We start from the raw sequence: 14,033 nt of genomic DNA on the forward strand, positions 1-14,033 counted from the left end.
TGGTTAAACATCAAGTTTGTCAATTACTTCTACTAGCTAGATAGTATCCTGTTATCAGTTCTATTGGCTCGTTGTTGTTCTTAAGAACGCCCCCTCGGTGTCTCAGAAATAAGCTTAGCATGACGTAACCTTTTGGGTTTGATTCCTCCAGATAGTTTATTGTTTACCTTTGTTTTTATTAACAGATAAACAAAAATTATAAAGATTTTTATTACTGTTTTCCATTATTCTGTGTTGACTGACTACCTTCCTTTTAGCCTATCGCTTCAGAATCAAGAAAACAAAAAAATCACTTTCTGTTTTGTAAGGTATAAATAGAGCTAGATCTGGTATAATGGTCAGCTGCAGTACAAGGTTCGGACCACGATTTGATACAAACGTATCCCATACTTTCATCTGTGGAAGCGTTAACTGTGCCAGTTAAGCTCACTGTTAGGTTAAGTAATAATCGCCTGTCTACCAGGATTTACTGAATGTTTTGTTCCCAAGTAGAAAAGCAGTACGCTTACGAGCTTACAAGGCTAAACTATAGGATTCAATAGGCCAATGAAGTGTTGCTCATGATGAAAATACAAATATCAAATATAATTACAATCTGTACGTAGCGCCATCTCTTATGAATAATGTACAAGATTAAAATTGTTATTTTTATTATACTTGCAGATTGTGTTTTTAATTTGTTTTGTTTGTTTTGAATTTCGCGCAAAGCTACACTAGGGTTATCTGCGCTAGCCCTCCCTAATTTAGCAGTGTAAGACTAGAGGGACTACTCTTTTACAAACGAATACTGGGATTGACCGACACATTATAGCGCCTCCACGGCTGAGAAGGCGAGCAGGTTTGGTGTGAGGGGATTCGAAGTCACGACCCTCGAATTACGAGTCGAATGCTTTAACCACCTGGCCATGCCGGACCCATGTGCTTTTATAATTGTTTTTTCTATGACCAGAAACAAAATAAAATAAACATTATTTATATGCACTATTTGGCTTTAAGTATTTTATGTAAAATGCATTTTAAAACTGATTTTCTGGGATTGATTGAAAATTACAATTGTTCAAAAATGTCAAAGTACATTCATTGATGACTATTATTTTGCCTTTTTGTTTCTTTGTTGTTGTTCCTCCAGACTAAATAATTTCAATATTTTTCTCCTGTTTAGAGAGTTTTTCTACATTCAGATGGAGAAGTTCTCTAGACAAGCCATTAGTGAAGGTGTGAAAAATTCAGAAAATTTGAAAGTTGGATTTGACTCAGAATTAGTGAGGATTCTCAATCTCCATTACAACAGAAATAATCACATCGAGGTAGGTCAAGCAGACACATCAAACAGCTTTGGTTCTTTGCATCATTTTTTAATCCGCAACTTCAGTCCTAAATGTGATTGGAAGAGCTTGTTTTAAGGTATTCTACAAAGCAAATTAATTTTAACAGTGTCTTATATATGTGGGCTGGGATTCTTTTACAGTAAGTGTCTGTGACTTGTTGGAGATAAATTCGAACAATAAACAGACAACACACAATCCATGTGTTTTAAGAAAATATACTGAATGCAAGTCAAATGTATGTACAAAAATTACTTTCACACTGTAGAATATCACTGACAAGTCGAATAATTTTTCTCTACTCTGTTTCTTACTGTACAATGTGCGATAAAGTTACCAACGTTACTTCATGGGTTATCACAGTTGCATCAAGAACTTTAAATAATTGCCTCCTTTATCGTCAAAGTCTACACAGACAGGTTCGACTACTTTAAAACACTCCTTCACAAGACAAATTATTCTCATCGCATTTAACGACGTAACTCACATTAAAATATCGCCCTCTTACGGCTAAAATAACAGTCACGCAGTCTAACTTCACTTTCACGAAATTAACTTTTTCTAGCTTCCTTTTGTTTTGTCACCACAGTTGTATCTAGAGCTTTAAATAAATCACTTGTGCATCAAAGTTCACACAAACTGGTTCAGGTGCTTTATAATCTAATTGACAAGACACATTATTTTTCCTATTATTGTTGTTACAATAGAGGTGTGAAACATTGTGCAAACCATCCGTTAAGGTTAATCACTCACACGTCGACTAATTACAAGTTTTCTTTCATTAAATTTTTCTATCTTCTTTAACTTACCATATCTGCACGTATTTGTAACAAGAGACAGAAAAATCCTGAACTATCTAGCCTAACAACAATATCACACGTAACTAGAAAACTTGAAAAGTCTGAGTAAGATGACGTCAACAATATTATGAAAGCCAAGTGCAACAATCAAACTGCACACACTACGTACGACTCATACAGAGTTATGTAACGAACTTGCCATAACCATTACTTTTAAAATAATTAACTTTTAACACTCTTGTTATGAAAACTAAATAATCATTTAAATATTAAATCACTAAGTAAACTAACTAACAAGTATTAAGCTAAATAGTTTTGTAAACAAAATCTTTAGACGTCTATTTCTTGGTGACTTGGATAAATATCCACTATATTCACAAATGTACAGGGTGGCCCGTAAGTCCCTACCCTTCCGTATGTTATTATGTTATATTCAATAATACTAATGAGGAGTTGAAGGCAGCTGTTACCGCGGCATTTGTAACAATAACCCCTGGTATGTTAGGAAAATATCTCACAGAACATGGCGTCGCATAATATTATGCAGCGAGAATGAGGGACAGCACACAAATACACTGGATACATAAGATATATGGATGGGTAGGAACTTACGGGTCACCCTGTAGAATATCCTTACTTTATAAACAATGAAGCAAAATGTGCCAAAGTATCAGGTGCTATAAGCGGTATATGATGTTGTTATTATGCACATATGTTAATATTAAGTGATTTATTGTGCTTATAAATCGCTGTTTGCCAACTTAATATTGCAATGTGTCCAAAGCACGATCCGACCATGTGCCACGTGCTATACGTGTCATGCAATTACGTTGTTGTTGCGTACTTAAAGCACTATCTATCATAATCACACGCCTTATTATTTCAATATTATGCAGTTTTTGCTATATGTTCATCATATATTTTACATAACAACAAAAATAACTCATGTCTACTGTTTGAACAATCGTTAAATCAAAACTAATAAGAAATAAGATATACAAATGATGCTCATGTATTGTTATATTAACATGATAGGTTCCAGAACACTTCCGGTATGTTGTAGAACTAGCACTTAGGGAATTCTTCATGGCAATCTCAACTGGAAAAGATCAAGAGCAGTCCTGGAAGAAGACAGTATATAAAGTAATTGCTCGTCTGGACACCAACGTTCCTGAGTATTTCAAAAACCCCAACTTTATGGAGCAACTAGAATAATCTACGGAAACCCCAAATTCATGTAGCAGCTAGAACAATCTATGAAAACCCCAAATTCATGTAACAACTAGAACAATCTATGAAAACATCAACTTAATGTGGTAAAATTGTCTTCACCAAAGAGATCTAACCAGTAAGGTTGTCTTTACCAAAGGTATCTGACCACAGAATCACTACATGTACGATACGAAACTAAATACATTCCATAACTTCTTACTTCGGCTTGGAAGTGATATACTGTATACATATCGACATGTTTGTAAGCATAACTTAGTGTCTTGCGGATTAGTGCCTTGAATGTAATGGTCTTTTCTGCGAAGAAAAAAATACGTGTGACTTCATTCTATCGTCTAAAATACATGATATCTCAGAAGAACTCGTTGTCTTGGGATCTTAAGATCTTTTCTGATTAAACTGAATTATAAACTTGGATAACGGGCGATAGAATAAAATGGCTTACGAAATATTTTCTTAAAAATAGTCTTTCTAGAATAGATTAATTCGATTAGTTTATACTTACTAAGGTTATAAATGTTCTCACATTCATTTTTCCTGTCTACTTATAACAGTGTTTTATTGGAAAGGAACTTTTCAAATAATTATAGTTTAACAATTACTTTGAATATATACACAAATATAATACACACTACTGTCGTGATGATTATCCTAGTCTCGTGATGCGCAGAAACGACTGAGTTCATTTTTTCAGTCCATCTGTGTCATCTGTTGGAAAACTGCCCCTTGCCCATTATAGTATTCATTTATTAAGTTATGGCAGTTATTGATTCCGTAAATCACTAGGATTGGCAGATGTAAAAACTTTGTCGGTTAGGAAATGAATACTTGACGAACTGTGCACCACTAATTATAGAAAGTTATTTTCTAAATATTCTCAGTGATTATCAGAAGAGATCGCCTGAAACACTACAATGTGACTTAATTATTTTAATTTATCTTAGTTCACGTGCATAAATAAATGATGTAATCTTAAAAGATAATTGAAAAATATGTGACTGCTATTAATCAGAACAAATATCCATCAACAATTTATTGTACATTCATTGCCTCAATATTTTAAAACAACATACACATAGGTTAACTAAAACCATCGTTTAGATACATAGTTGTCCCTATCTAACTCTATCTTATCAAACACAACTTCAGAAGCTGCTTTGTCCCTAACTTTAAATAGAAATATCTCAGTGAGCAAATCTCAATTTTTTCGGGTTCAACACAATGTAAATACTAGATAACAAAATCACAGATAAACACAACAGGCCAATATCCACATAAAAACTAGTTTAAAAAGTTGCTAGTAAAAAAGTAGGCCTTTACCAACAGGAATACAGAGGAATAACTGACTAATCAATACAATAGGCTTTTTGCAAAAAAATATTGGTTTATAAAAACACTGGTCAACACAACAGAACTTAACAACAGAAATACTTATAATTAAACACATTAACCAATACAATAGGAATTTGCTATCAGAAATACAGATTATTAAAATTATTAACCAACACAATAGGAATTTGCCAAAAACAAACAAACACAAAAACAACCACCGATTATTAAAATGACTAATCAACATTACAGGCCTCTACCAAAATAAATATTGAATATTAAAATCACGAATCAACATAGTAAGACTCTATCAACAGTAAGACACGTCAATAAAATTACCTGTTAACACATTTACCACCATAAATACTGCTTAATACAATTACTGGTCAACACAACAGACTTTTGCCAACATAAATACGTCATAATAAAATAACTGATCAATACAATAGGCCTTTATCAATGGAAACATAGGTTGATAAAATAACTGGTCAACATAATAGAGTTTTACAAACAGAAATACTGTTATTAAAATCATTGACAATTAAACCAGACCTTCACCAATACAAATGTTATGTAATAACATCAATTATCAACACAACAGACGTTTGTAAAAATGCAAGACTGGTCAATAATTCGCTTTTCAACAGAACAGGCATTTACCAATATAAATATTATTCAACAAACTCACCAGCACATATGAAATTTACAAACACGCATATTGATTAATAAAATTACTGGTCAACACAGTAACTTTTTATAACAAACATACCAGTTATTTGAATGACTAATCAACACTATAGGCATTTATCAACACAAATACTAGTCAATAAAATCACAATATAATTGGCCTTAACAACATAACCACTGGATAATTTCCGATAAACACAAAAAGCTTTTACCAAAAGAAATCGCCCGACCTGGCCAGGTGGTTAAGACGCTGGACTCATAACTTGAAGTTCGCGGGTTCGAATCTCGGTTACATCAAACATACTCGCCCTTTCAACCATGGGGGCATTATAATGTGACGGTCAATCCCACTATTCTTTGGTAAAATAGTAGCCCAAGAGTTAGCGGTGGGTGGTGATGACTAGCTGCCTTCCCTCTAGTCTTACACTGCTAAACTAGGGACGGCTAGTACAGATAGCCCTCGAGTAGCTTTGCACAAAATTCAAAATAAACCAAACCTAAAGAATACCGGTTAATAAAAACACTTATCAGCATAATAGGCCTTTCATCAACAGAAATACTATTGTTAAATCATTTATCAACACAATAGGCCTTTCATCAACAGAAATACTATTGTTAAATCATTTATCAACACAATAGTCCTTTCATCAACAGAAATTCTATTGTTAAATCATTTATCAACATTATCAACACAATAGATCTTTCATAAACAGAAATACTGTTGTTAAATCACTTAACACAATAGGCTTTCCATCAACACAATGAGTTTTTATCAACTAACTACTGTTGTTAAAATCACTTATCAACATAACAGGCTTTCACCAACAAAAATTATCTTATTAAAATCAATGATCATACAATAGCCCTTTACTAACAGCAATAATGTATATTAAAATCACAGACCGACGTAGTAGAGTTTTACCAACAGAAATGCTCTTATTAAGATCACTGATCAATAGTATGGGCTTTTGTCAATAGACATATTGGTTAAAGATATCACTAGTCAACACAATAGGCCTTTACCAACAAATATAATTGTTAAGAAAATTACAGGTGAACGCATCAGTCCTTTTCTGAAAGAGATACTAGTTCAAATAAACATTGATCAACAGAACAGGTATTTTACAAACAGAAATAGTGGTTATTAAATCTACGATCAACACGACAGGCCTTTACCAAGAGAAATAGTGGTCATTAAAATCTACGATCGACACGAGAGGCCTTTACCAAGAGAAATACATGTTAATTATGTTACCGATCTACATAACATAATTGATCTATATCTATTTCAGAGTGTTAATTCTATCATGAAAGTTGAACTAAACTTTCACGTTTAACATTGAACTCAAAGTTCTTTATCTAAACACTCTTTGGAGTTGGATTAATCTTCCCTCCTCTGTGAACATACCATTTAGCTCTTTTATCTGATTCAACGACATGGGATTTTCATTCCCACTCAGCGATCTCGAAATGATTCCTGTTATATCCTATTAAATACGTACTACACAAACAACATTTATATGAACCCAGATATTTCTAAAAAATACTATTCTATCTCCCCTCCACATAAACTGCAATCTAACCATCTTTTATGTGAATATCCATATCTTCCGGCCCGGCATGGCCAAGCGCGTTAAGGCGTGCGACTCGTAATCCGAGGGTCGCGGGTTCGCATCCCCGTCGCGCCAAACATGCTCGCCCTTTCAGCCGTGGAGTCGTTATAATGTGACGATCAATCCAACTATTCGTTGGTAAAAGAGTAGCCCAAGAGTTGGCGGTGGGTGGTGATGACTAGCTGCCTTCCCTCTAGTCTTATACTGCAAAATTAGGAACGGCTAGCACAGATAGCCCTCGAGTAGCTTTGTGCGAAATTCAAAAAACAAACAAACAAACCACATCTTCCAGTTATTGGTATTTGTGTTTTCTCTCTTCTTCTGATCACTAGCTCAAGAAAAAAATTATATCTCTTTAGTATCCCTACACGTCCAGCTGTACGAAGTAGACTGAATTTTTGTCTTTTTCTTTATTCATCTTAAAGACCTGATTGAATAATCATCAGGCATTGTTTCTTCTAATTTTTTTTTAAATCACCAGAGTGTTATAATGAGTAATGTAATTAACAAGAAACGTAGGAAGTATTCTCTAAGTATTCCAGGAAGTATTCTCTAAGTATTCCAACATTTTCCACTGATAAGGAAACAAACTGGATACAGTGAGTCCTATTTTTCTGAGAAATCCTTTATCTAAACTCTCTTCCCATCCTACTTCCTCAACGGGAGCTTCAACTCACTAAAAACATATCGTGAATGTATGTTGTCTCTCGTTTTTGTGATTATTAGAAATTCTTCTTCAAGAGGGAGGCGTTAGGAGAAAAGCTGAAACATTGTCTTACTCTGTAAACAGACATTGAAACCTAAAATATCGTTGAAATAGCATGACGATAGATTCTAATAAAAATATGTTCTTTATTATTCAAATCTGGTTTTACGAGCATTTTCAGACAGAAAAATGACACAGAGTACTTGTTTTGTTTTAGTCCAGAAACAAGTAATGGTCAACGTACATTGCATCAACCGCTGAACTCGAGACACCAAACAACAGCAAAAATATAGACCAGGAATATATTTCATAAATTTTTTGTGAAACGTAGGAGTCACTTTCTAGATATTGCAATTTTCAGCATTATTTTATATAATGGTGAAGCTTTGACTTAACAAATTAAAACATATATTAAACTACTTGATAAGAGTTATTGACTTTGACCTTTATCAACTGCAACTGATTTTCACACATCCCGTAGCAATATACTGCATATTATCTGTACATACTGTGTTTCACGGAATGATCAAGTCGATCATTCTATAAAAGGTTTCGCTTAGCTATGCATAGCTCCGTGTATTGGATGTACTTAACTAGAAAGAATGTGGTCATCAGAGCAGGTGGCAGGACATTCCCTTCTTAACCCTAACTTTCCTGCTATAAAACAAATGTGTAGCTGATAAATGGAGAGATATCTTTAATGGTAAATCTGGCGGTGTTGTTTATTAATGTTCTCCCCCAGTCGTCAATATAAACCACACAAAACAGTAACATATTCTTAGATTTTTATGGACATACAGTATTAATGTGATGATATGTTTTACTTATGTAAAAAAACCTAATATAAAGAAGGTTATTATTTAATTAATATCTGTTTTACAAAAAAAAATCAAAATGTTGTATCTAGTCTTACGTTTAACAGTCTTTCCACTACACTATTTTGATTTTATAACACCCTTCCCTATAGATCATATCATAATGCTGTGCTTGGATTTGACAGTCATTCCTTTGTTGGACAACATGTTGTCCTACTACTACTAGACCAAGCTACTTCGTTAAGAATTTGCCTCGTCCTTTCTTAGCGAAACGGTTTGTTGTTTTAAATTTATTACCAACAGATTAAGCCTAATTTCGTTTAACTATGAGCCTTAAAACTTGAAATTGCTCGTGTTAGTACTATTGCTAGCAGTTTGCTTTAAAATCCTCGTGTTTATTTTTATTAGAAAATAAGAAAAAAGTCTGATTTAATTAATTCTACGTCTTAAGGTATTCGTATAAGAACTATCATTTATTAAATACCGCCTACTTCATCTAGTCCATTGTGAATTTTCAATAATTAGACAATAGTATAATTTCAATCATACTATTCTCACTTAGAAAAGGGTATGATAATAATAATAGTAATTAGTATTATAACCGGCCTGGCATGGCCAAGCGCGTAAGGCGTGCGACTCGTAATCCGAGGGTCGCGGGTTCGGGCCCGCGTTGCGCCAAACAGGCTTGCCCTCCCAGCCGTGGGGGCGTTATAATGTGACGGTTAATCCTACTATTCGTTGGTAAAAGAGTAGCCCAAGAGTTGGCGGTGGGTGGTGATGACTAGCTGCCTTCTCTCTAGTCTTACACTGCTAAATTAGGGACGGCTAGCACAGATAGCCCTCGAGTAGCTTCGTGCGAAATTCCAAAACAAAAAAAAGTATTATAACCACGATATGTGGTATTACAAATATAGGCCTAATGGTATTAGTAATACTAACGTACAGTCATATTTCGCCAGGATGAGTAGAGTATTCATACGTAGCAATTGTTTTAAGACAAAATCTATCCGAACAACTTATTGCAATATAGAATAAAACCTAATTCAAATACTATTTACTGATAGTAACTAATACAATAAGACGTGTAAACGATTTCTTTCTTAATCGTGTAATAGTTTTAGTTCCAACTGACACGCCTGAAGCTTTCTTCTTTTCTGAGAATATTAGGATTTTTCCTGATTTCTGTTTTTAAGTCTAAAGTTTGTTGATTATTTTGTGTTAGAATTATATCAGAATGTGAATTATTTTGAAAAGTAACATTAGAAGAAAGCTTAAAGTTCAGGGACCATTATTTTATTTACTGTGAACTCAGTTATTTATATATAAAAACGCTTTTTGTTTTCACTGAAAAATTGTTTAATTAATAGAATACTTATTTCACAAACTGGCCCCTCAAACTTGGACTTCATCGAGTTCATGTCTCATGTATACAGTTAGTTACCTATACGTACTTATTGTTTACATAAGTTTTGTGTAGTGCGTTTTAGGTTAACATATACAAAAATATAAATGTTACAATAGCATGTTTACCTTTAAATTAAGTATTTCAATCCTTTTACTTTAAGCATTTACAATCTGAAAATTTAATTAAATTACGATTGTTCATATTTTTCAGATTTTATGAAAAGCTATTCGTCACTAGAGTTAACGGTCACGTGACCCTCATGTCTTAATGTGTATGTTTTGGCTCAAGTTCCAATAAACACGTTTTTTTACACAAATATATCTTTGAATTTGTTTTACTTTTTTCCTCCAATACCATTCATAAGTCGAAATAATATTAGAAAATCTTCTTGATGACGAGAAATCCACTTGAAATAAAAATTTATCTCTGAACGGATGTTATGGGTATTAACACTGTTATTGATAAGGATAGAACAACCTTTTGACCTTCCTAGGTCATCTTCAGGCTGTGAAATACATTAGAAAATCTTGTTATGAAATGGAGAAGAATTCAAATCAACTTCCAGTCAGAACAAGTGTTTGAATGTTTGTTGAATTTTATTTATAACTACTCGAAGGTTACTTGCGTTAATCGTACTTAATTGAAGTGGTAAAGGAGGCAGCTAGTCGCCATTACTCACATTAGCTCTTGGGCTAATCTTTATCAGTGAATAATTATAGCGACCTTCAAATTATAAAACCTCCATGGATGAAAGACGAGCATGTCAGTGACAGGAATTGAACCAGAAGATGAACCTCCAATGAATGTAGTTAATTACATATACTTTATTTTACATTCTGTATTTGGAAATATGATAAATCCAACCTGTCCCAGTGGTTCAACGGTAAGTCAGAGGACTTACATTTATACGGTTTCGGTACCTGTAGTGGACATAGCGCTGATAGTCCTTTGTGTCTAACATGAAACCGATAAACAAAATAAACTCGAACTTTTCTATAAAAAAACTGCAGATTACTTCTCTTATGATGTTTCAGTTTCAAACTGAGAAATGTAGATGTTAAACATCACCAAAATTGTGGGTCTTCAAATCGTTAAATGATTTCTGAAATTTTGTTCAACAAAAGCCAATGGAGGAGCTACAGAGGGAGCGTGAGAAAAATGATTAAGACGTTGTTTTGAATTAAGCACAAAGCTACACAATGGGCTATCTGTGCTGTGCCCACCACGAGTATCGAAACCCGGTTTTTAGCGTTGTAAGTCCGCAGACATACCGCTGAGCCACTAGAGGGCATGATTAAAACAACACATTTTAAACAAGGAAAAAGTCGTAATTTTAAAGATTTGTCGTTTAATCAAAGCAGAAGTCACAATTCTAATGATTCTTCTCTAAATTAAAGTAGAAACTGTAGTTCTTTTATTGCTCAGTCAATATACGAGTCGTGCTTTCGGCGTTTCGTCATCGCATAAGCGTAATATTTCACCAAGATACTATCAAAAAATAGAATAAAAAGCGCTAGGCCTAATATGTACTTACAAATAGTAACTGTGTATGTAATAAGGAAAAGTAAATTAGCAAATCGATTGTATGACATAAAAAACACTTTAGTTTCAAATTTCTAATCTTATTTTAATCGTTGTCATTACGAAATTTTCTTCTAGGAATCATAAACACAGAAGTTACCACATGTGTATCTTTCAATTTAATGATTCAAACCTCTCTCTGTCAGCAAAGAAAAAGGCTCATCCAGTTCTGAAAGAAAAGAAGTACTTGCATTACCACGAATTAGTTAAAATTCTACGAGAGCTTTAAGTATAAAAATATGTTATTTAATGTCAATCATATTGTTTTTTTCTAGTAATATTAAACTTGTCTTATTGGAGTCGTTGAAAGATGAAGTGTTCCCCAGTGAGACAGCGGTAAGCCTACGGATTTACAACGCTAACATATAAGGTTCGATTTATCGCAAGTACACTTCTTCTTTGCAAGTTGGTTGGTTGGTTGATTTTATAGCAGAAAGCAGCTAGGCTATCTGTGCCAAACATCCACTATAAAGTTAAAAATAAAGTAAAATTAGGAAAGTTACAAAAGGAAATTAAGGTAAAATAAAACAAAGTTAAAAAAAGCATAAACCCCATGTTTAAATCTATTGTACAGCGTTAAGAGAAAAACTAAAGTAATACAAGTTGTAAAGGACTTTCTGTAGCATAACTGTAATTATCATAACTCACCAGGAAGACTAACAGGTAAGTACAAAAACCACCATCAGTCACCTGAAGTTAGCCTTTCAAGTCCTAGTTTCGAGTTATTTGACGTTAAGTAATAAAAGTTTTAAAAGACTTGTAGCAAAATTTTAATATTAACTCGTCAGGATGACTAACAGGTAGTTCGAAGAGCAGCACTGGCCACCTGAAGTTGGTCTATCCAGTCCTGGTTTCGAGTTATTTGACTTTACTGCCAGTTTCTAATTTCAAATCGAACTAGATGGACTGTGATTCTTAAAATGTAACCGCAATTAAAAAGGTCTAATGTATAAATTAAAAACTTAAATGGCATTAAAAAGATTGATGGTCTTTAAAAAACTAAAAACAATTCCAAGATGGACAGCGTCACCATTACCAATAACACTGTCTAACGTTATGGACAAACCTTGGGACAGAATATGGTGTGAAAATGGTGCCGTCGTTGAGAGTTATAACGACGGCAAAAAAGTAAAATGTGGCTTACAGTGATCTGAGTGTCACACAGACAACACATTGGTGCACCAGTTGCGGATAAAAGAAAATGATGAGTTAAAAAACTGTGACCAACTTCCCCTTTCCGATCCATACGGAAGCAAGACAGCCAAAGTCCAATATAGGGTTTTATTTGGAAAAGCTTTTTGTCACATTGCTCATTCCAAGTCGACTGCCAACTGGCACGGAGCCGAGTCTTGAATAAAGGACCATAGTCCATATACTGAACAGGCACAGCGGTGATAGTGCCAGAGCAGATATATTTTTCTCGTGCGTCGGCGAGCTCGTTCCCGGGAATACCAACATGGCCCGGTATCAAGAAAAACTGGATAAAAGTAGATGTTAAAGATAATTGGGCCAGTCGGTTTTGAATATCGGCGAAAACAGAGTGTGAACTAACGTGAAGCGATTCCAGGACCAGTAGAGAAATGTATAAATAGTGCAAGAATTTTGGAAACAAAGCAACGAAGAAATAGATCTTATCAAAAAGATAAGACTAAAAAACAACTTCTAGGTTTTTTATAAATTTTTACAGAATATGTTAAATGAAAGGAATAAAATGAAAACTAAAATGTAGTAATTTTGAGCCAATAACTCAATTTATGCTCATGTGGGCGAAGTGGCCAAGTCAAAGGCTCCTGTAGGATTCTGGTATAGCCGTTAATTTTTAAGCCTCTGGCCAGTTAAAAAACAGCTTACTCGTAGCACCTGTCGCCACCAGCGTTATGTCCATCTATCTTGAATTGAATAATGAAGATAGACTGTAGTATTTCAACACGGCCAAAACTGAAAGCGTAGAGAGTGTTCAGCGAACTCACGTATCGAACCCTGAACTTTTCAATCGGCAATCAATCACCCTTAATCGTTGACACGTTTGGTCTAGGAATAAAAGGGAATCTTTATTATTTAGTTAGTAGCACGCAACAAGAACAAGGGATTAAAAACCCATTATTGACTCCGTTAAGAAATCTTTTCAGTTCTCAAACAGAATTAACAAGATATATTATTTACAGATTACTGTATAATTCCTTGCACGGTATCTATAAGAGGTTTTTTATTATAAAGTTGTAAACCATTTATATGCACACGTGTCTATCAAGTAATATATGTTTGAGTTGTAATGGTCGCCACAATTCGCTTCCAACTTATCTTTTTTTATAGTTTCCATTATCCACATTCCCAGTGATTTTCTAATCCGTTCTCTTTATTGTCTCTTTTCTCTGTTTCTTTCATCCTACAATGATGTTTTTCAGTAGACAGATCTCGAACCTAATCGCAATGTACTCAAAATATTACAGTTTCTTCTTAACATCCTCTAAGAACATCTTTTCACATCACGATTTTTCAGCGCCCATTTATTCGTTTTTCTCTCAGTCTTAGATATTTTCAG

At 34.0% G+C, this 14,033-nt stretch overlaps 1 protein-coding gene across 4 annotated transcripts in view; it reads left to right on the forward strand.

Moving 5' to 3' along the window:
• The window catches only part of LOC143226611 (homeobox protein prospero-like), a 67,969-nt gene extending 57,757 nt beyond the window's left edge, over positions 1–10,212 (forward strand). For all 4 annotated transcript variants that reach the window (XM_076457809.1, XM_076457811.1, XM_076457808.1 and 1 more), the window contains 2 exons: positions 1,163–1,307; positions 3,161–10,212. In XM_076457809.1, the coding sequence (XP_076313924.1) occupies positions 1,163–1,307; positions 3,161–3,340 (325 nt within the window). In that variant the 3' untranslated portion in view covers positions 3,341–10,212. The remainder of the gene's footprint in view (positions 1–1,162; positions 1,308–3,160) is intronic.
• The last annotated feature ends 3,821 nt before the right edge of the window (positions 10,213–14,033 follow it).

Source organism: Tachypleus tridentatus, chromosome 9, assembly GCF_004210375.1.
Source record: "Tachypleus tridentatus isolate NWPU-2018 chromosome 9, ASM421037v1, whole genome shotgun sequence".
NCBI lineage: Eukaryota > Metazoa > Arthropoda > Merostomata > Xiphosura > Limulidae > Tachypleus > Tachypleus tridentatus.